Source organism: Gorilla gorilla, chromosome 13, assembly GCF_029281585.2.
Source record: "Gorilla gorilla gorilla isolate KB3781 chromosome 13, NHGRI_mGorGor1-v2.1_pri, whole genome shotgun sequence".
NCBI lineage: Eukaryota > Metazoa > Chordata > Mammalia > Primates > Hominidae > Gorilla > Gorilla gorilla.
Window position 1 is genome coordinate 59,596,964 of NC_073237.2, and position 24,941 is coordinate 59,621,904.

General features: G+C 38.1%; 2 protein-coding genes across 4 annotated transcripts in view; one reads left to right on the forward strand and one right to left on the reverse strand.

The window, feature by feature from the left end:
• INSL6 (insulin like 6) overlaps positions 1-24,941 on the forward strand; it is a 197,100-nt gene that overhangs the window by 153,487 nt on the left and 18,672 nt on the right. The window lies entirely within an intron of this gene.
• The window catches only part of JAK2 (Janus kinase 2), a 145,320-nt gene that overhangs the window by 94,485 nt on the left and 25,894 nt on the right, over positions 1-24,941 (reverse strand). For 2 of the 3 annotated variants that reach the window (XM_055350620.2, XM_004047770.5), the window contains exons 3-4: positions 11,864-12,114; positions 4,167-4,290 (exon numbers count right to left, since the gene is read on the reverse strand). In XM_055350620.2, the coding sequence (XP_055206595.2) occupies positions 4,167-4,290; positions 11,864-12,089 (350 nt within the window). In that variant the 5' untranslated portion in view covers positions 12,090-12,114. Of the gene's footprint in view, positions 1-4,166; positions 4,291-11,863; positions 12,115-19,794; positions 19,881-24,941 lie in introns of those variants that run through there. The other variant, XM_063696426.1, reaches the window with a different exon arrangement.

Below are 24,941 nucleotides of genomic sequence, written 5' to 3' on the forward strand. Positions count from 1 at the left end.
TTGCTTGGTAGATCTTCCTCCATCCTTTTACTTTGAGCCTATGTGTGTCTCTGCATGTGAGATGGGTTTCCTGAATACAGCACACTGATGGGTCTTGACTCTTTATCCAACTTGCCAGTCTGTGTCTTTTAATTGGAGAATTTAGTCCATTTACATTTAAAGTTAATATTGTTATGTGTGAATTTGATCCTGTCATTATGATGTTAGCTGGTTATTTTGCTCATTAGTTGATGCAGTTTCTTCCTAGTCTCGATGGTCTTTACATTTTGGCATGATTTTGCAGCGGCTGGTACCGGTTGTTCCTTTCCATGTTTAGTGCTTCCTTCAGGAGCTCTTTTAGGGCAGGCCTGGTGGTGACAAAATCTCTCAACATTTGCTTGTCTGTAAAGTATTTTATTCCTCCTTCACTTATGAAGCTTAGTTTGGCTGGATATGAAATTCTGGGTTGAAAATTCTTTTCTTTAAGAATGTTGAATATTGGTCCCCACTCTCTTCTGGCTTGTAGGGTTTCTGCCGAGAGATCCGCTGTTAGTCTGATGGGCTTCCCTTTGTGGGTTACCCAACCTTTCTCTCTGGCTGCCCTTAACATTTTTTCCTTCATTTCAACTTTGGTGAATCTGTCAATTATGTGTCTTGGAGTTGCTCTTCTGAAAGAGTATCTTTGTGGCGTTCTCTGTATTTCCTGAATTTGAATGTTGGCCTGCCTCGCTAGATTAGGGAAGTTCTCCTGGATAATATCCTGCAGAGTGTTTTCCAACTTGGTTCCATTCTCCCCATCACTTTCAGGTACACCAATGAGACGTAGATTTGGTCTTTTCACATAGTCCCATATTTCTTGAAGGCTTTGTTCGTTTCCTTTTATTCCTTTTTCTCTAAACTTCTCTTCTCACTTCATTTCATTCATTTCGTCTTCCATCACTGATACCCTTTCTTCCTATTGGTTGAATCGGCTGCTGAGGCTTGTGCATTCATCACGTAGTTCTCGTGCCTTGGTTTTCAGCTCCATCAGGTCCTTTAAGGACTTCTCTGCATTGGTTATTCTAGTTAGCCATTTGTCTAATTTTTTTTCAAGGTTTTTAACTTCTTTGCTATGGGTTCGAACTTCCTCCTTTAGGTTGGAGTAGTTTGATCGTCTGAAGCCTTCTTCTCTCAAGTCGTCAAAGTCATTCTCCGTCCGGCTTTGTTCCGTTGCTGGTAAGGAGCTGCGTTCCTTTGGAGGAGGAGAGGTGCTCTCATTTTTAGAGTTTCCAGTTTTTCTGCTCTGTTTTTTCCCCATCTTTATGGTTTTATCTACCTTTTGTCTTTGATGATGGTGACATACAGATGGGGTTTTGGTGTGGATGTCATTTCTGTTTGTTAGTTTTTCTTCTGACAGTCAGGACCCTCTGCTGAAGGTCTGTTGGAGTTTGCTGGAGGTCCACTCCAGACCCTGTTTGCTTGGGTATCAGCAGCGGTGGCTGCAGAACAGCGGATATTGGTGAGCAGCAAATGTTGCTGCCTGACTGTTCCTCTGGAAGTTTTGTCTCAGAGGAGTACCCAGCCGTGTGAGGTGTCAGTCTGCCCCTACTTGGGGGTGCCTCCCAGTTAGGCTACTCGGGGTTCAGGGACCCACTTGATGAGGCAGTCTGTCCATTCTCAGATCTCCAGCTGCATTCTGGGAGAACCACTACTCTTCAAAGCTGTCAGACAGGGACATTTAAGTCTGCAGAGGATTCTGCTGCCTTTTGTTTGGCTATGCCCTGCCCCCAGAGGTGGAGTCTACAGAGGCAGACAGGCCTCCTTGAGCTGCGGTGGGCTCCACCCCGTTTGAGCTTCCTGGCTGCTTTGTTTACCTACTCAACCCTCGGCAATGGCAGGCGCCCCTCCCCCAGCCTCGCTGCCACCTTGCAGTCTGATCTCAGACTGCTGTGCTAGCAATGAGCGAGGCTCCGTGGGCGTAGGACCCTCTGAGCCAGGCGCGGGATATGTGCCATTTGCTAATACCGTTGGAAAAGCGCAGTATTAGAGTGGGAGTGACCCGATTTTCCAGGTGCCGTCTGTCACCCCTTTCTTTGCCTAGGAAAGGGAATTCCGTGACCCTTTGCGCTTCCCGGGTGTGGCGATGCCTCGCCCTGCTTCGGCTCATGCTCAGTGTGCTGCACCCACTGTCCTGCACTCACTTTCCTACACTCCCCAGTGAGACGAACCCGGTACACCTCAGTTGGAAATGCAGAAATCACCCGTCTTCTGCGTCGCCCACGCTGGGAGCTGTAGACTGGACCTGTTCCTATTCAGTCATCTTGGCTCCACCCCGCTGCCTTTTCATTTTAAGAGGAAACCTTCAGACATTTGAAAATTTTTATAGTCGACAATTGCAGTCATTCCTATATGATTTTTTCTATTGTTTTGCAACTTAAATGGTATTTTCCCAAGGACTTGAATTCAGTTCGAATTCAGACTTTTATAGTTTGATTTTCTTTACATTTCTATTTACATATCAATCTGATCTTTAATCTATCTATAATTTATCTGATATACATTATAAAGTAAGAAGCTAAAATTTTATTCAAACAGCTAATCAACTATTCTACCACCATTTGTTGACTAATCTCTCCCTTCCACGTTAATATGAAAAGATTTCTTCAAATTATTATGTTTCTATATGTATAAAGGAGTACTTTCAAGATATACTGGCCCCATCATTCTCATTATTTAGTTTATGATTCTGAATTTAATTATGTGGCTTTAATAATAGATACCATTTTGTAGTTTCATATAATGTGAAAATATCTCCTGGGACAAAATATTTTACAATTGCCAGGTAAGTCTTCTTTCTCATGGCTATCTTATTTAATAATTCTCAATTTACATAGTAATGTGTCAAATTCCCTAAAATGCCTTTGTTAGGATTTTGATTGGCTTAGAGCTAAGGATATAGCGTAAGAGAAATTGATCTTTGTAATATTCCATCTCCCCATTCCAATATTATGTCCTAATTCTTCATATTCTTCAAATAACTTTCTAATTTTCCTATACTGTCTTCTGTTTTTTCTTATTAAGACCATTCCTGGTTAGTTAAGGGTTTTTGTAGCTATACTGCATAGGATCTTCTTTATCTATTATATAACTGGTTGCTTGCATATAAGAATGCTGTTGATTTTTGTACATCTATTATTTATTTGAACATTTATTTTTTTCACCAATTGTCTTTTCAATAATTATATCAAAAATATTTTTTTGAACTCAGTGCAAATTATACATTAGACATCAGTAAATGCAAACACATCCAACTGCATATTTTTATATAGAATAGGGGAAGGGAAAGAAGCAAAACAATACTAAAATTTATTGAGAGCACACCAAGTGATAGGCACAATAATAAATATTATATATACATTATCTCTTTAATGAAGTACACATGAGGTGATTAAGAGGCAAGCTTATGAAGCAAACCAGGCTTGGAGTTGAACCTGACTCCCAATTCCTACCTGTGTGACCATGAATAAATTTGAGTAATATTACTTCTCAGTGCTCCAAATTCTTTATCTTTAATGTGGAAATCTTAACACCTCATGAAGTTATGATGAATTATATATATATATATGTATATAAATGCTTAGAAAAATCACAGATATTTGTGAGACACAAATCAAACATATCTTTGTTTCATCCTTTTGAGCAAAAAAATACTTCTAGATTTCTCTAAATAGGCATTACACATTACCATAAATTATATAAATTAACTTACAATTTGAGGCTGCAAATACACACTGGGAAAAGTCTCTTTTCTTCAAGTCAACTTTTTAAAAAGTTCTTTATAAAGATAAGATGTGAAATTGCATTCTATTGCACAAAACATTGCACAAACCAGCAATATCCCAAACATTTAGGATTTTGTTAATAAAGGCCACTGTGATTTTGTTTACTTATTTAATTATAATCATAAGGAGTTATGTGGCATCCCACCAAAACAGCTTTATTCTCAGAGTATTCTACTTACACAACATGTATAAACAGTTTCTCTGATTGATAGAGAAACAGAATAGAATCTTAAATGAAATCTTAAATGAGTGCTAACTAATTGGTTCAGGTATCTGGTATTAAGTACCTTGCAATTAAAAAATATTTGATAATTTCTCCCATTTTGCCTTTTAGCATTAAGTGAGTTACTTTACTGAAGAAAGTACCTTATTCTGTAGAGTACATTATGCCTGGTTGACTCATCTATATGGAAGACATGGTTGGGTGGATACCAGATCCTTTCTGTTTCACTCATTAAAGCAAACATATTATGATACACAGGTGTGATACCTAGAAAAGAAGCAGAGAAAGGAATTATTAAAGGTACACAACAGAATATTTTTACATAGCACCTATAATTTGAAATGAAGCTAAAGTAACAACTCTTAAAATCGGAACAAAATGTAGTAGCAGTCGAAATCTTTTGATATACCACCCCCTACAACTGAATTATTAATCACAATCTTTTTTTATACAAACATACTTCATTTTAGTGCACTCTGCGTTATTGTACTTTGCAGATATTGTGGGGGTTTTTTCTTTACAAAATAAGGATTTAGAACAACTGTGAATCTAGTAAGTCTGTCAGCACCATTTTTCCAACAGCACGTGCTCACTTTGTGTCTCTATGTCACATTTTGGTAATTCTTGCAATATTTCAAACTTTTTTATTATTACATCAGTTATGATGATCTGTGATCAGTGATCTTTGACATTACAATTGTAATCGTTTGGGGCCGCTATGAACCGTGCCCATATAAGATGACAAACATAAGCAATAAATGCTGTGTGTGTTCTGACCGCTCCAGCAACAGCCATTCCTGTCTCTCTCCCTCTCCTTAGGCCTCTCTATTCCCTGAGACACAACAATATGGAAATTAGGCCAATTAATAATCCTACAATGGACTCTAGGCATTCAAGGGAAAGGAAGAGTTTCATATATTAAAAGAGTTTCATATCTCTCACTTTAAATCAAAAGCTAGAAATAATTAAACTAAGTGAGGAAGGTATTATCAGAAGCCAAGAGAGGCTAAAAGCCAGGCCTCCTGCACCAGTCAATCAAGTTCTGAATGCAAAGAAAAAGTTTTTGAATGAAATTAAAAATGCTACTGCAGTAAATACATAAATGATAAGAGAGCAAAACAGCCTTATTGATGATGTGACAAAAGTTTGAGTGGTCTAGATAGAAGATCAAACCAGCCACAATATTCCCTCAAGCCAAACCCTAAACCAGAGCAAGGCCCTAATTGTCTTCAAATCTATGAAGGCTGAGAGAGGTGAGGAAGCTGCAGAAGAAAAGCAAGAAGCTAGTAGAGGCTGGTTCATGAGGTTTAAGAAAAGAAACCATGTCCCTAACATAAAAGTGCAAGGTGAAGCAGCAAGTGTTGATGGAGAGGATGCAGCAAGTTATCCAAAGATCTAACAAAGATCACTGATAAACAATAGATTTTCAGTGTAGACAAAACAGCCTTCTATTGGAAGAAGATACCATCTAGGAGTAGTTTCATAGCTAGAAAGAAGTCAGTGCTTGCCTTCAAAGTTTCAAAGAACTGAATGACTCTCTTCTGAGGAGCTAATGCAGCAAGTGACTTTTAGTTGAAGCAAATGCTTATTGACCATTCTGAAAATCTATGGCCATTAAGAACTATGCTCAATTACCCTGCCTGTGCTCTATAAATGGGACAACAAAGCCTAGAAGATAGCACATCTGTATACAGCGTGGTTTACTGAATATTTTAAGCCACCGTTGAGACCTAAAGCTCAGAAAAAAAGATTCCTGTCAAAGCATTATTACTCATTGACAATGCACCTGGTCACCCAAGAGCTCTGATGAAGATGTACATTGAATTTCATGTTGTTTTCATGCCTGCTAACACAACATCCATTCTGCAGCCCATGGATAAGGAGCAATTTGACTTTCAAATCTTATTATTTGGGAAACACATTTAGTAAGGTTATGGCTGTCACAGTGTTTCCTCTCACAGATCTAAGCAAAGTAAATAAAAAAACTTATGGAAAGAGTTCACCATTCTAGACGTCATGAAAAACATTTGTAGTTCATGAGAGGAGGTCAAAATGTCAACATTAACAGGAGTTTGGAAGAAGCTGATTCTGGCTCTCATGGATATCTTTGAGGGATTTAATCTTCAGTGGAGGAAGTCACTGCAGATGTGGTAGAAGTAGCAAGAGAACTAAAATTAGAAGTGGAGCTTGAAGACGTGACTGAATTGCTGTAATCTCATGATAAAACTTGGACATATAAGGAATTGCTTTTTACGGATGAGCAAAGAAAGTGGTTTCTTGAGATGGAATCTATTCCTGGTGAAGATGCTGTGAATATTGTTGAAATGACAACAAAGGATTTATAATATTACATCAACTTAATCAAAGCAGTGGCAGGGTTTGAGTGAATCAACTTCCTATTTTCAAAGAAGTTCTACTGCGGGTAAAATGCTATCAAATAGCATTGCATACTACAGAGACATCTTTCACGAAAGGAAGAGTCCATTGATGCAGCAACCTTCACTGTCTTATTTTAAGATATTGCCATAGCCACCCAACCTTCAGCAGTCACCACCCTGGTCAGTCAGTAGCCATCAACATCAAGGCAAGACTCTCCACTAACAAAAAGATTATGACTCACTGAAGGCTCAGATGATTGTGAGTGCTTTTTGACAATAACGTATTTTTAAATTAAGTTATGTACTTTTTTGGACATAATATTATTGCATACTTAACAGACTACAGAATAATTTAAACATAACTTTTATATGCACTGGGAAACCTAAAACTTCATGTGATTTGCTTTATTGCAATATTTGCTTCACTGAGATAGTCTGGAACCAAACCCACAATATCTCTGAGGTATGTCAGTATTTTAAAATATAACTGCTGAGACTCTTTCAAGCAGATATTTTTAAAATATTTCATCTGGTTTCTTCAGTTGTCCTCTATAGAAAGGTTGGTTCAAATTTTCAAGTTTCCCTGAACTGGAGGTATAATAAAAATCCATGCTTGCATGTGGTTGCAGAGAAGGAGTTGTTTTAATTAATAGGTATCAAATCACAAAAATATTTAGAAGTCATAAATACTCTTAAAAGAACAATGTGTCAAGTTTTACACAATACATTAATAATTATGTCCTTTGGGCTATTTTAATTTACAATGAAAAATTTTAAATATCAACTTAAAATTTGAGTGCATATGTAATTTCTTAAAAGATATTTTAGAAGGTACATCAACAAATGGTTGAAAGCCACTGAAATAAAAAACCAAGAGAATACCTAAACCACACAAGTAAATAATACAAGCTATTTTCAAGCATGTATAGAACATTCACACATACGCAAACACGTACACACACAAGCACAAACACAACAATCACGTGAACTCAAAACAAGTCTTTAGAAGTTCCACAGAATAACCATTCATACCATGTTCTCTAACCACACTTCAATTAAATCAGAAATGAATATGTAAAATTTTTTTAATCCTATATATTTAAAACATAAGGCTCACAGAACACAAAAGTATTTTATTCTAGTTACGTTTTCACTATTTTCCACTGTAGACAGAAACGGCACAAATGACAAACTGACAACAAAGACTTAAATTCTTAATTTAAATTATTAACACGACCGTCTACTTACAGATGTGTAATAATTTCAGTAAGTTATTTATAATAACATTATTTAGCAGCAACTTTTAAACAGTATACTTGCATTCATTCTTTTATTTACAATTAACTTCCAAATAACTCAGAAGTCAAAGGAAAATACATTGGGAGGCATTTATAATGAATAATGATTACCAATATCATGTATTAAAAATTGTGGAATACAACTAAGGTGAAACTCAAGAGGAAAAATTGTAGCTTTATCTGCTTATATTAGAAAATAAAAGCAAATGATCTAAGTATCTAACTCAATATAGTAGAAGACAATAGAGTAATCTCAAAGAAAGGTTAGAGATGGACATGATAAAAATCCAATAGGGAGAAGTAACAAAATAAAAGATGATTCTTTGCAAAATAGATCTTTGTCAAGGATAATAAGAAAAAAAGAGGCACAGATAAACACTAAGAACTTTTAAAAAGCATAATTATAAGTTATGAAGACAAAGAGTGCTAGAACAACATTATGCCAATAAACTTGAAAATATAGACAGATGGACAATTTTTATAAAAATGTAACTTTAAAAAGATTCGTTAATTTAAAACTTCAACAGAACTATAACCATTAAAGAAATAGATTCTGGCTGGGCGCAGTGGCTCACACACTTTGAGAGGCCGAGGCAGGTGGATCACCTGAAGTCAGGAGTTTGAGACCAGCTTGGCCAACATGGCAAACCCCATCTCTACCAAAAATACAAAAATTAGCTGGGTGTGGTAGTGGGTGCCTGTAGTCCAGCTAGTCAGAAGGCTGAGGGAAATGAATCACTTGAACTTGGAAGGCGGAGGTTGCAGTGTGCCATAATCATGCCGCTGCACTCCAGCCTGGGCAACAGAGCAAGACTCAGCCTCAAAAAAAAAAAAAAGGAAACAGACTCTATCCACTTAAACAAAAGAAGAAGAAAAGAAAGAAGGAGCAGGAAAGAGACAGAAGAAGGGAAGGAAGAAGAATAACAAAATAACAATGAAGAAAGAAAAAACCACCATCAGGCCCAGACAAGATATATATTTGAGTTCAACCAAACATGAAAGACAATTCCATCTTAAGTATACTATCACAGAGAATAGACCAAGAGGGAACAGAGAAATTGACACATTTTGTGAATTTAGTTTGACTACGATACCAAGGGTAATCTCACCAATATAGATAGAAAAATCTTAAACTTTACTTCCATGATTATAAAAGTAAAAGAGTAACATCAGTGAAAATGGTGGAGTAGGTAGTTCCAAGGACCTATCCTTCTCCCAGAAACAGAAAAAAAAAATGAGTACAAACTGTCAGAATGAACTTCATATAAACTACAGAAAATAGGCAAAGATATGCAGCAATCAGATAAATGCTGAAGCAAGAAAACAGCAACTTAAAAATGGCAGGAAAGTTGTGCAGCATTTTTACTTTCCCTTAACCACTCACTACGCCCATGTCCTGCCCACCAGCCCCGGCTCCACTCCCCCTAGTTAAGCAAAGTCTTGAAGATGGCAATTGGTGTTCCCAGTGTGAAACTGTGGTCCCTGGCTCTGGAGTGAACAGAGCCAACCTTAATCTCAAAAAACTGTTTTTCTCTCTTTTGCCCTGACTGGGGACTGACTGAAGAAATGATGCCAAGAGCACACCTATGTTCCACTTAATTCAGGACTTTCTCAGGGCAGAAAAGCAGCTACACAGAAGACATTCATTGAAAACATTGCAAATGAACAAGCTGTTGCTATCTGGGGCCAAGGTCTAAAGTTGAGGCAAACAATAAACACACTGAAAACCAAAACAGAGATGACAGAGGAGAGTTTATTTGGGAAATGACAGCACTGAAAAGCATTTCTATGTATTGGAGAGTAGAAAAGCCATATGCATGCCCAAGGAACAGAACTTAGAAGAAAAGACCCTAAGCTTTCACCTCAAGCTGCTCTTTAGAGTCAGCACAAGCAGGAAGGGAAGGCTAAGGCAGAGTTGTAAATGGACTGGGTAAACACTGAATGAGAGCCCCAACACAGAGCCAATCTGCAAAGACTGAAAGAGTTTTTTGTTCTTTTCTATTATTTTCTTTTGGCCCTAGGAATTCAATAAAATCTGTCAAAAAAAAATCTTACAAGCTAAAGCAAAATCTTACATGCTAAAAATGAATCTTACAAGCCAAAAAATAAATTTTTTTTGAGATGGAGTCTTGCTCTGTCGCCCTGGCTGGAGTGCAGTGGCCCAATCTCGGCTCACTGCAAGCTCCGCCTCCTGGGTTCATGCCATTCTCCCGCCTCAGCCTCCCGAGTAGCTGGGACTACAGGTGCCCACCACCACGCCTGGCTAATTTTTTGTATTTTTAGCAGAGATGAGGTTTCACCATATTAGCCAGGATGGTCTCGATCTCTTGATCTTGTAATCTGCCTGCCTCAGCCTCCCAAAGTGCTGGGATTACAGGAGTAAGCCACCGCGCCCAGCCCAAGCTAAAAATCTTACAAGCTAAAATCTTACTAGCTAAAAAATATCTTACAAGCTAAAAAATCTTAAAAGCTAAAAAAATCTTACGAGCTAAAATCTTACTATAAGCTAAAGGATCAGAGATTTCAGAGACTACACACAACAAAAAATACAGACTTTACAATATAGTCAAGATCACTGACCAGAGGTCTCTCATATCCACTTCCCCACTAAAAACTAAAACCATGAGTATATAATCACACTTTGAGTAGATTATCCAAGAGGAACACTGGTATTCAACAGAAAAGCAAGGAAGGAGACGGAACGAGACAGCCTGCCCAGCCGGGATTGGCAAGAAGCTAGGAGAGACTCCACATAGGGAAAGGTTAAGTGAGAGATGCCCAATGGTCCACATTCCTACTGTGAACCCCTGGAATTTTAGTCACAGGAGAGACCCTAGCCCCTTGCAGGACAAAAAATTAACATAGAGGGCTGCCCAGAGACAGCACAAAAGCATTTCCTATTCCAGTGAGGAAGTTCACACTGGGTCCCATGCTCCCCCTGAGTCCTAAGCAGCTACAGCAAGGTGATATTTTGAAGCCCAGCTCACAACAGAATGCGTACTCCCCTGGGGCCCAGTGGCATCGTAAAAAAGAATGTAATCATGTCATTCACAGCAACATGGATGGAACTGAAGGTCATTATGTCGAGGGAAATAAGCCAGGAACTGAAAGACAAATATCACAAGTTCTCATTCATATGTGGGAGCTAAAAAGTTGATCACATGAAGGTAGAGTGGATTGGTAGCAGAGACTGGCAAGGTTATATGGGTGGGAAGAGGGAAATGAAGAGATGTTGGTTAATGGGCACAAAAATACAGACAGAAGGAACAAGTTCAAATGTTTGATAGAAGAGTAGGGTGACTATAGTTAACAACAATGTATTGTATTTTTCAGAATAGCTAGAAGGAACTTGAAATGTACCTAGCTTCCTCCAACTTACAGTTAATGGTTATTCTGACCTATACTGATCTTAAATAAGAGAATAAATTGATGTAATCATACATTCTTATAAATACTATATTAGACATTTAATTTACCTCTACAAATAAAATCATAACGACTATTCTTCAAAATAGTGTCAACTAGTCTTTCTATTAAAAGAACATTTAAAAATGAGATACCATGATAATAGGCTCTATAGTAACCTCAGTGGTCTAGTAAAATGTGTTAGCTCTATAGAAAGAGTTCTCTGGTTCATAGTTTTGGTCCATAGATAATATAATCAGGTCTCAAGAGTAAAAATGATTTCAAGATACACCAAAGACATAAGAAATATATATGAGGAAAGATTGGCAGAGGTCTTCAGAAGCTAACTAGAAGAAAATGATGGTTTTTCAGCCATTTAATCAAGATTTTAAATCAAATACATATTTCAAAACATTAATTTTTTGCTTTCATGTTGCTCTCAGGATCTAGCTTTAATATTACCTTATGTCATGAGATAGCCCATGACAGGATTTTTTAACCACCTTATATGTAATTATAAAGAATAGTCAGCAAACATTTATGGGCATCAATTTGTTTTGATACCTAGCCCAAGGCAGATTCACCATAAATTGTACTCCAGTAACAGTTTCATTTTCTGTGCATGTGAAAACACACATGCCAGCCATACAATTATTAAAAAAATAAAAATATATATTATGCATGTACCTAGTATTAGCATAGCATAATTAAAACAATAATCCATGCATAAAAAGGAAAATGCTGTTTTTTAATATTTACCACAAGCTTTAGAAGCAGCAATACAGATTTCTTCTGCAACATACTCCCCGGATGGAAAGGTCAGATAATCTGCCTCAGATTTCCCAAGGGAATGGTAAAGATACACCTGAAGAACTGGATCTATTTGCTTCATAGAATTGGCATTTCCAGAAATATCACCATTCTGATATATAGAAGAGGTGGATGTTCCCTCCATTTCTGTCATCGTAAGGCAGGCCATTCCCATGCAGAGTCTTTTTCAGAACATTTGCCTGTAAGAGAAAACAATAAAGTTACAAATGGGCTGGGCGCAGTGTCTCACACCTGTAATCCTAGCACTTTGCGGGGCCGAGGCGGGCAGATAGCTTGAGCCCAGAAGTTGGAGACAAGCCTCAGCAACATGGTGAAACCTCATCTCTACAAAAACATACAAAAGAAAAAAATTAGCTGGACGTGGCAGCACGCACTTGTAGTCCTAGCTACTCTGGGAGTGGAGCGGAAGAATTGCTTGAACCTGGGAGGATGAGGCTGTAGCAAACCTCCGCACTCCACTGCACTCCAGTCTGGGTGGCACAGCAAGACCCTGTCTCAAAAATGAATAAATAAATAAATAAAGTTACAAATGGAAATAATATTGATAAGGCACACTTCATACACAAAGAAGGACTGCTCCTTGACAGCAATGGCTGTCAAATCCATTAACTGGATAAATATCGTGTACTACTACATACAAAGCACAATGCAAGAAATCATACATTTTAAACTTCCTGTGGACAAAGATTATAAAATTCCAGTTAACAACCTAATTGAGGACGATGATATAAATTCCCAACATGAACAAACAAGCATTAAACTCAGTTACAGACAACAGAAGAAGAGATCTCAAATTGGGGGAAGAGGGGTCCAGAAGGTTGACTAGAGTTATCTGGTACTCACCTCCTCCACAAAGAAGAACCAAAATAGCGAGTAGATAATCACACTTCGAATAGGTCGTCCAAGACAGAACACAGAAATTCAACAGAGAAGTGATAGAAAACACCTAAAGCAAGGAAGGAGAGGGAAGTGGGGCAGCCTGCTCAGCCAGGATCAGCCAGAAGCCTAGAGAGCCTGCACAATGTGGGGAAAGAGTAAGTGAGAGACTCCCAGTGGCCCACATTTTCACTGCAAATTCCTGCAATCCCAGACAAAAGAGAGCCCGTCAACTTTCATGGGCCCTGGGAGTAACATAGGGAGCTGCATGGAGACTGCACAATGACATTGCTTTAGAGAGGGAGCTTATGCTGGTCTGACACACCCCTGAGTCCTAAGCAGCTACAGCACGGTGCCATTTTTAAAGCCCAACCCACACCAGAATGCGTCCTACCCTGGAGCCCAACAGCCCCTGCATATCCACACCCCTAGAGCCCCACTGACATCCTCCACCGACAGTCACCTCCACTGCTGGCTGCTGCCTCTGGGACCAAAGCACAAGCCATTGGCAATAACCCCACTGCTCCCAGCAGAAGGGCTGCCATATATTGGTATGTGCCCTGAGGACAAGCTCTACCACCTACAGCTGCCACCATTGAAGGCTGCTGCCGCTAGGTGTCAAAATACAAATTTGCATGCACCCTGAGTACAGCTTCATCACATCTACAGCCTCCACCTGCAGCTGCAGTGCACACTCCTCAGCCAACTCCCTACAACTGCTCCCACTGACAGCAACCGCACCATCCCCAGCATCAGGGCACAGCACAGCCACTGCTGACCCCACCTGAACATTCCACCAGGAAATTGGAAATCATCCTGCTCCTGCCCACCACAAACAGCACCTGCTAACACCACTGGAGGACCTGAGGATACTCTCACCCTGCCCAGCTCAGCACCCCACTCCCACGTACCCAAGCATGTTATCTGGGGGTCTTGGGATCGCACCAGTTTGTCCACGTCCAGTGTCAACTGAGCATTCCACCTGGGGGTCTGAGGATGTGGCCCACCCAACCTGCCACTACCACCACAGCTGGTTCCCACTCACACTTGCCACCTGCATGTTTTAGGACTTGCCTACCCAGCCTATTGCCGTCACCGCCAACATAAGCACAGACAATTGGAGAGCCAGAGGTTCTCCTACCACTGCTACTGACATAACCCATGCCATGCTCACTGCCCAGGGGCCTGTGGACCCACTCAGCTGCCCAGCCCATCACTGCCACTCCTGGTACCCAAACAAGTCACCTGGAGACCCAAAAATTGGACTGCCTGGACCCACTAACACCATTACTAATGTAAGCCACCCTGGGGCTAATGTACAGGCATGGTTGTCCAACTGCTGCCACAACTGAGGACTGAGGATCAGTCCAGCTGGTGTCACCATCCCCAGCAAAAGTTCACCACAGCCTCCACAACCACACACTATGCCACTGAGGAAATCACAGACACCACTGATGCTGTTTACAAAGGAAAAAAAATCTTACAGAGACTACACTACTGCATGCACCCAGATTCAAACCCAAAGTGCCCTGGCCAACAAATGCCCCAGTCAAATCTTCAGGAAAAAGTCCTACCCTATGAAAGCAAATTCAAAAAAATGGAAGTGATGATTACACCAGATGTGTAGATATCAAAGAAGTAAGGTCACAAGAAACATGGGAACATAGGGAAATATGACATCTCCAAAGGATCAAAATAATTTTCTACCAAAAGATTCCAATGCAAAAGAAATTCATGAAATGCCAGAAAAAGAATTAAAAATAATGATATTAAAGAAGCTCAGGGAGATACAAACGCATACAGATAAACAATACAAAGAAACCAGAAAAACAACTCAGGATATCAATGAGAAATTTACCAAAGAGAGAGATATCATTTAAAAAGAAAACAAGAAACCCTGAAACTGAAGAATTCATTTAATGAAATAAAAAATACATTCTAGAGCATCTAAGAAGAAAGAATTTCTGAACTTGAAGACAGGTCTTCTGAAATAACCCCATTAGACAAAAATAAAGAAAAAAGAATGAACAAAGCCTGCATGACATATGGGATACCATAAAGCAACCTAATATTAGAATTTTCAGTATTCTAGAAGACAATGAAAATACAAAAGGAATAGAAAACCTGGTTAATGAAATATAATAGCTGAAAACTACCCAAGTATATCAAGAGATTTAGACATCCAGATACAGAAGCTCAGAGATCCCCAAAAAGACAAAATTCCAGCAGGTTCTCCACAACACATTAGAGTCAAACTGTCAACAGTTTGTCAGAGACAAAGAGAGAACTGTCGTCAGAGACAACAGCTTGTCAAAGACAAAGAGAGAATTCTAAAAACAGCAAGAAAAAAGAGTCTAGTCACTTCGAAGGGAAGCTCCATCAGACTAACAGCAGATTTCTCAGCAGAATCATTACAGGCCAGGAAGAGAATGGAACAATTTATGAAAAGTGCTGAAAGAAAAAAACCTGCAAGTCAAGGATACTATACCCAGCAAAATTATCCTTCATTAAGCAAAGGAAAAATAGTTTTTCTGAGGCAAGCAAAAGCTGAGGAATTCAACACTACTAGACCAGACCTACAAGAAATGCTTGAGGGAGTTCTACATCTGGAAGTCAAAGAACAATGTCAGGCCAGGCACAGTTGCTCAGGCCTGTAATCCTAGCACTTTGGGAGGCTGAGGCAGGCAGACTGCTTGAGCCCAGGAGTTCAAGAGCAGCCTGGACAACATGGCAAAACCCCATCTCTACGAAAAATACAAAAGAATTAGCCAGGCATGGTGGCAGGTTTCTGTAGTCCCAGCTACCTGAGAGGCTGAGGCAGAAGGATCACCTGAGACCATGGAGGTCGAGGCTGCAGTGAGCCATGATCGCACCACTGCACTCCAGCCTGGAGGACAGAACAAGAGCGAAACCCTGTCTCAAAAAAGAAACAAACAAACAAAAAGGACAATTACTACCATTATGAAAAACAGATGACGAAAATATCAAACCCACTGGTAAAGCAAACACACACAGACAAGAAAGGATTCAAATGTTATCACTATAGAAAACCAACAAACCACAATGCTAAACAATATGAGAGAAAGAAAAGAACAAAGGACCTACAGAACAACCAGAAATCAATTAATAAAATGACAGGAATAAGCCTTCACATATCAAGAATAAACTTGAGTGTAAATAGATTAAACTTTCCATTTAAAAGATAGAGAATGGGTAAATGGATTAAAAAACATGACCCAACTATATGCCACTTACAAAACCTCATCTCACCTTTAAAGATACACATAGACTGAAAGTAAAGGGATAGAAAAAGATATTCCATGCAAAGGTATATCAGATACAACAGACTTTAAGTCACAAACAGTAAAGAGACAAGGTAATTCTAGAATGATAAAGGGATTAATTCATCAAGAGCATATAACAATTCTAGAACTTCTAATGTATCAAAACAACAACAACAAAACCTGGCAATTACTGTAACAGATATAAAACTGCAAGATTTTTGAAGTTCATCTGCAACTGGATATGCAACTTTAAAGAATTAATTTATTCAAAAATACATAATTCCTTGAAATCTATTACATCGTATCTTATTACAGTCAATATTAAATGCAGCAAAAGCAGTTATAAGAGGGAAGTTTATAGCAATAAATACCTACATCAAAAAGGAAGAAAGATGTCAAACAACATTACATTACACCTCAAGGAACTAGAAAAAGAAGAACAAAGCCCAAAGTTAACAGAAGGAAGGAAATAATGAAGTTCACAGCAGAAATAAATGAGATAGAAACTATAAAAATGATGGAAAAGATTAACAAATCTAAGAGTTGGTTTTCTGAAAAGATAGAAAGTTAATTTAAACAAAGTTCTTAGCATTAAGGAGTAAATTTGCTAGAATTTTATCAGTTTGTGCTCACCACTGACTTTGGATTGTTTTGTGCTCATCATTGTTTTGGGTCTTCCTTCAGGACTCACTTTTTCCTGCTGAAATGTATCTTTTAGTAGACCTTTCAGTGAGGCTCTGTGGGTTTTTAAGTTGTAGTCTTTGAAAAAAATATGTTGCCCTCACTCTCAAAATCCTATTTATAATTTTCTTCCCTCAGAACTTTAAAGATATTACTGCATTGTTTTGTGGTATCTATTAACATAAATATGAAGTCTGCTATCACTCCTACATGTCATGGCTTTCCCTCAAGTAGTTTAAAACTTGTTTGCATTAGCAGCAATGTTCTGCAATATCTTTGGAAAGGTTTTGATGTAGATTCTTCTTTATCTTGATCAAAAATGACTATATACTTTTAATCTAAAGATTCATGTCTTTTTTCTATTCTAGGAAATTCTCAGCTACTATGGCCGTCAAATGCTACTTCTTTGTTATTCCCTCTAAATTATTTTAGCAGAACTGTTCACTGACCATGGAGGCCTCTCAAGCTCACTTCCATATCCCTCCATTTCTTTCTCATGGTGAAAAAAAGTTAGGATAATGGTTAGCTTGGCAGGGTTGGGATAGTGGGAGGGCATGGAGAATAACTGGCAGGAGGTACAGGGAGACCTCTGGGGTGCCTCCTGCCAGTAATTCAGGTGATACTCTATTTCTTGATCTAAGTAGTGGTTAACAAAGGTGTGTTCACTTTATGAAAATTTGTTAAGCTGTGCATTTATGAGTAGCATACTTTCCTGTTTGTGTGGTACACTTCAATTAGAGGTTTACTTACATTTTTAAATTTTATCAGGAAAAAATTCATTTTTCAATTTTTAATTTTGTTGCCTATTTTTCTTAGCACTACGTTTCTTCATATATTTTGCAATTTGGTTTGCAGGCTCATTGCACCATTCCTCACCTCACCTTGCCCTCAACACACACACATACACAGTCTGTGGTCTCCCTCCTCATCTAACAATCTGTGGCTGCCACAACTTAGCCTACCTGGGCTATCCATATATAGAACCAGGTCTTATAACAGCAGGTTAAAATTCTTGCCTTGAGGAGGTATCTGATACGATGCAGATCCAGTCAGTCACAAGGCAGGAGATACTTCACTTCATCCTGAAGTTCCTAAATCATGTCATCTCATCTTCCTAAGCTTGCAACTTATCCAACACTATAGCAGTAGGCAGCATTTGGCGGGAGGTTCCCCTTCCAATAGTCTGTTTGGAGGGAAGCGACGGCTGGCAGTAAAAGTAACATCCTGGACCTGCCTCTAGTCATCCATGTTGTACCACAAGAGCAAAACTGTCTCCAATGCCTACTTCTGTACAGGAAACCCAGCAAGCATAGCATAGGCTTTAACCACACTCAGTATTTTGCACTTATAATCTATATATATGTACAGCTTGATCTATTTTTATTCAGGATATTTTTTTCTCTTTTTATATTTTAATATGACACAATCATGTGTTTAGGACAGAAAGGATGGTAACTGGAAATCACACTGCCTTAAACATACACTCATACCCCAGAATTCCATAGGCACTCAGTAAATGTTTCCCGAATTTAAATGAATTCAATCATTTAGAAAATGCATTGATGCTTTTCTACAAAAAAGAATCAAAAGAATAAGTGACTCGAATTGGCTTTTTTCTTTTCCTGGAAGTACATGACGAGAAAGAAAACAATAGGATCACTTGACCCCAGGAGACCGAGGCCGCAGTGAGCAGTGATTGTGCTCATGCCACTGCACTCCAACCTGAGTAACAAAGTGAGACCTTGTCTCAAAAAAAAAAAAAAAAAAAAAAAAAAAGAATACAATGATCACAACTACAAGCAGCATTACTGCTTTGATTTGTGCTAAGGTGCCAGCAGTTTAACTCACTATTACTTCTGTACCATTTGTGCATATGTCAACTCAATGAAAAAGACATTTAACATCTTGGCATTATTATGAAAATCATTTTAATTTCATTAAACCCTTGAATAGGTTTTTAGGATATCCAGGCATCCTCTAGAGACCACGTTCTGAGAACTGCTACAATTCTACGTCTAGTTACAAACTTCATGCATATTTACACCAAGAGACACATTACAAGAATATTCATTGCGCCTCAGCTTCCAATGGCAAAAACTGCAAACAACCCAAACTATCAGGAAAATAGGTAAATACTTTTGTGCATTTATACTATAGAATCTGTTCCTCAGTTGTTAAAATAAATGAACTATATAGCTTTATGCAACATGGATAAATCTTAAAAATACAATGTTGCAAAAGCAGTAAATTATAGAAAACTGTAAGCTGTAAAATACCGTTTTTCTAAATTTCAAAAACAAGCAAAACTGAATAGTACATTGTTTAGGCACATACATGTGTTAAACAAATCTCCCCCCGCCCCCGCAAAAAAAAAATAAAAAATCAAGGAAATGTTAATCCCAAAATACAATACACAATGGTTACTTCTGCAAGATAGACAGGAGAATAGCTAGGGAGAAACACATATGTAGGTGCAAATTGCTGGCAACGTTCTAGTTCCTGGGGTGGGTGGTAGTTTCATGGGTGTTTAACATATTGTCGTTTATAACTCTCATATAAGTTACATCTATTCTAGTTTTACAGGATTTTCCCTCCTAAATACAATCAAATGCACAAATCTTAAGTGTACCAGTCAATAAGTTTGGACACTGCATATACCTATGTAACCCAAAGCCCTAAGAAATTATCAGCATCCCAGAAAGTTCTTCCATGCTCCTTCTCCATCAGTCCCTGCTCCAACCACTCAAGTAGCCACAGCTGTTCTGATATTTTCCCACCATAGATTAGATTATGATTTTGCTCATTGTCTTGTACCACTAGAATGAAAGTTTCTTGAAGGTAAGAACCTTAATGTATTATTTACTACTGCACTCAGTGCCTAGGATACTCTCTGACACATGAAAGTTGTTGAATAAATGAAGAGTATATAAAAGCTGTAATTAAGTCTCGTCAACATGTGTTGATTAATAAATCTGTTGAATAAAGAGTAAATAAGAGGCTGGGTACAGTGGCTCACACCTGTAATCCCTGCACTCTGGGAAGCCAAGGTGAGAGGATCACTTTAGCTCGAGTTCAAGTCCAGCCTGGGCAACATAGTGAGAACCTGTCTCTACCAAAAAAAAAAAAAAAAAGAGTAAATACAAGTTATAATGAATTTTAATCAACTGTACACATACACTCAAAAACCAGTACCTCAAATATCACATTTTAAAAGTTCATATTTTCAAACTTTACTCATATACTACATAATTCTAAGAGACACAACTTTTCAGATCAATAAATATACATGAAGAAGTAATGCAGTAGATTAGAAAAATTACTAACCTGGGAGCCAAGAGACCTAAAAATAAGTTTCATCCTTTCTTATTGCAAACTACTTACATGACAAATGAATCTCAGCTTCCTCACTTGTATAATAAAATTACTTAATTAAATTTCTGCTTTTCCTCCCAATTCTTAAAAATCTATGATTTATAGTAAATTATACATCATCTAAGTACAAAATAAATTTTAAAAATTAAGTGCTACAAAATGACAAGAAGAAAATGATCATAATTACTTAAAACAAAGAAAGGTTTTAGAAGTTTCACACAACAATTAAAACATAGGCTGGACCTTAAAAGGAAAATAGAATTTTGACAAGTAATGAAAAACAGGGCATTATTGGCAGGAAGAAAAGCATGCAAAACATGGAAAGAGGAATGTACACAGCATGTTCCTGGAACAAAGTAGAGACAAGTTTGGCTGGATTGGAAGGTTCAGATAGGTCAGTGCTTCTCAACTTTTCCACAGAAATGTCCCAAAAGGCAATGGAGTGGTCTGAAGAAGAAGCCAAGAATATAAAATACATTTAAATGTTTACCTTTAATATCCATGTGATTTTGCATTCTATTGCAAGATATAACCATTTTGATTTACTTTCTTTAGTATACCAAAATTTTATAGTCCAAGTAGATATACTATGTTTTTCCTACAATTATTCTTATACTACTTTGGTAAACCTAAATATGGTGAGGTGAAATGTAAAAGAATTTTGTATTGTACTCTAAAGACCACTCCTATTTTTTTTATCACAAAAGAAGAAGATATAAGTTATTAGAAAAAAAAGTGCTTTGGGTTGTTTTCTTATTGAGCAAGAAAGAAAATACAAACAGAAAAGAGGTCTTAACAAGCTTTCATACTTTGAGATAATAAAGAATTTGGTCAACCTTTATTCTTCTCTTTCTTTCACCCCTATATCCAGTCCATCAATATGTACTGATAGTTTTACTTCCAAACTATATTTCAAATCCATCCATTGGCTTTTTTTTCCACAACTACCATCATACACTAAACAGCTATTATTTCTCTCCTGAACTATTGCAATGTCCTCCTAACTATTTTCCCTAAGTCTACTTTGCCTCCCAATAACCTAATCTCCCACAGGAGCCACCCTCATATTTTACGAATGTTTAGACTAAAATTCCATTATCTGTTTGCTGCCTACCTCTCCAACCTCATCATACAACTCTTGCTATGTGCTCTTTCCGCTACTAAATTATAGGCTTCAATACCTTATAACTCAACAAAGAACCTCATCTTCCTTGTCAAACGATCTATTCTTAGCAGGTAGAAAAATCCTGAGATGCAAATCTTACTAAATATTTAATTTATTAATGCTATGCTCATAAAAATAACAAAATATTTTATTATACATACAGTATAATTTCGGGATCTCCAGACCAAGGCTGGGTTGCCTCCCTTAATGAGAAGTTCAGAAAAATCATGTGCATTCCCTTCTGCCCCAAACACCAAGGAAATGATAAATAACAACAATTTTAAGTAATTTTTAACATACAGATTTTTGATAATGAGAGAGTAGTTTATACTACACTAATGTTCCTGATGACGACAATTATAAACTTTTTAAAAATATATATTTATAAAAACACCATTTGAAGGCATTGTCAAAGAAACAAAAGCAGATACAAATCGGGGGGATATGACCCTTGAAAGAACGGGAATACACTGAATGAGGCCCATACTTACTCTTCTTCCATCCTGAGACAACTACATACACAGTCTGTTGTGTACAGGCAGGGGCCAGAGGAGGGGACAGAGCTCTTGTAAAAAGCTGCAGTCTTACTGGGTGAAAGTATCAGAGAATGAAGTTTGGAGCTGCTAGAAAAGCCAAAAATTGAGGGCAGAAATCTCAGGAAAATGGGAGTCAGTGGGGCCTGACTCCTGAATTCCCATCCATAGGATGAAAATCGAAGCCCAGGGACAGGCAATAGCTAGAAATCTGAAAGAACTGGGAAGAGATTTCAACAGCTATCTGGTCCTGGAGAGTCAGGATTTAGTGTTAGAGGGAACTGGTAAATATCTCAGGCTTTCCACTGAAACGCCAGAAAAGCCACACTTGAAGAATAAGAGCCACTTACCAGAACTAATGGCAAAACTGAAATAGACCTGTCCCAACAAAGCCTAAAACCAAGCCTCCGCAGGATCAAGTTGATCTGCTAGTAAATTTAACTGCCTGCTAGAACAAAACTCATTACTTCAGAGAAAGATTGAAATCCACACCATCCGGAGTTTCTACACTGTATCACCCACAATGTACAACAGTCAGTTGAAACTTATTAAACATGAAAAGAAAAATATATATAATAGAAATGGACCCACAGCAGACCCAAATATTAGAATTTATTTTAAAGACTTTGTTTACTATGATACATATGTAATAGAATTTACAGTAAAAAATTAATATAATGCATGAAGATAAAGAAGCCATATGTAAACTCTACAATATCAAGAAATCTAGGCCAGGAGTCATGGCTCATGCCTTTAATCCCAACATTTTGGGAGGCCAAGGCAGGAGGATTGCTTGAGTCCAGGAGTTCAAGACTAGCCCTGGCAACACAGCAAGACCCCATCTCTACAAAAAAAAATTTTTTAATTAGCTGGGCATGGTGCTCTGTGCCCGTAGTCCCAGCTACTTGGGAGGCTGAGGTAGGAGGATTACTTGCGCTCAGGAGTTTAAGGCTGCAGAAAGCCGTGATCACACCACTGAACAACAACAAGAGTAACAAAGTCTGATACATATAAGTGGAACAGAGGAAATACTTGAAAAAATACTGGCTAAATGTTTTCCAAGTTTGTTTAAAAAAATCAAACCACCGATCCAAAAAGTTCATCTGAATCCAATCTATACAAATCCATACTTAAGTCACATTATAGCCAAACTGCTAAAAACTAAAGACAAAAAGATAATCTTAAAAGCAGTCACATACATACAGGAGAACCAAGACAAGAAATAGAACTGACATCCCTTCAGAAGTAATGGAGGCCAGAAGACAAAGTACTGGTAGGGAGAGGGGGAAAGCTGTCAACCTAGAATTCTACAATCCTGAAAAATAATTCTCATACTACTGGATCTGTTGTATTATAAAAAATAAGAATTTTCAAAATTCAAGGCAAAACAAATATGTTTTCAGATAAATGGATGCTGAGAGAGTACATCACCAACAAACTCACACTACAAGAACTGATAAAATCATTTGGATTAAAGGAAATATTACATGTAAACTCAGGTTTACAGAAAGGAATGAAGAGCTCAAAAATAGTAAATATGTGATTAATTATAATATTATTATTCTTCCGTTTATTAAATGTATTAAAAGACAATTGACAGCCAGGCGTGGTGGCCCACGCCTGTAATCCCAGCATTTGGGAGGCCGAGGCGGGTGAATCACCTGAGGTCAGGAGTTCGAGACCTACCTGGCCAACATGGTGAAACCCTGTCTGTACTAAAAATATAAAAATTAGCCGGGCATGGTGGTACACGCCTGTAATCTCAGCTACACGGGAGGCTGAGGCAGGAGAATTGCTTGAACCCCGGAGGCAGAGGTTGCAACGGAAGTCATGCTACTGCACTCCAGCCTGGGCGACAGAGCGAGACTCCGTCTAAAAAAAAAAGACAATTGACAATTGTTTAAAGCATGAATAATAACAGTGTATGGTAGGGCTTAAAATAGATATAAAAGTAAAACAGGTAACAACAGTAGCTAAAAGGAGTAAAATTAAAAGTTTATATAAATGAATTCATGGCAGCTCTGACAAATAAGAAAAGGTGCTATCAGCAAATCAGAAATTTAAAGTAATTCCAGGAAGATCAAAAGTAGATAGGACTAGAATGACAGAGTAGAGGAAATAGACTCTATTTAAAACATACATAGGCTAGGTGCGATGGCTCATGCCTCCAATCGCAGCAATTTGGAAGTCCAAGGCGAGAGGATCGCTTGAGCCTGGAGTTCAAGACTAGCCCCGGCAACACTGCGAGACCCTGTCTCTACAAAAAAGAAATCTAAAAATTAGCCAGCGTGTAGTGTGCACCTGTAGTACTAGCTACTTGGGAGGCTGAAATGGGAGGACGGCTTAAGCTTATGAGTTTGAGCCTGCAGTGAGCTAGGATGGCACCACTTCACTCCAGCCTGGGCAGCAGAGCAAGACTGTGACTGCAAAAAAAAAAAAAAAAATTTAACTGAAGAAAAAAAAATACACAGAGGAAGGCATCTATAAGCATAAAAACAGTTGTCTGCACACACATAAAAAGCATAAATATGCAATGATTATCAAGGATTATTATAGTTAGGATGGGGATGGGGCAGGGGTGGTAAGAATAAAAGAGTAAGACCAAAATGGACCAGAAAACAACTGACCCCAGAAGAAACAGATAATGCAAGGAAGAGAACTTGGTTTAAAATCTTTCTTGGTATTCTCAGAGAGATTTAAGAATATTTTGAAAACATAAAGCATCACTAGATTATGAAAAAGGAGCGGAGAATAAATAAAGTTTACAAAATTAAAAAAAAAATCCTGACTAGTAATGAAGACAGCCTGGGCATTTCATAGTGTTCCTGTGCTGCTCTATCCTGGCTGTTTCCATTCTGTATCAGATGTAGCCACTATACACAATTTTGTGGATATTCTTCATGCTTTATTCTTTATCATGAAGCAGTATTTTTCTTCATTTTGCCTCTTTTGCATTTCCTATAGAAATAAATAAATGGATCGTTCTCTCCTTTCCCACAGGTGTTTAACACCTGCTGATGTCTGAGCCTCAGACCACCCAATTTGCTCATCCATTCCAGTTATTTTAAAATTTGTGTTGTTCCAACTTATGTGTT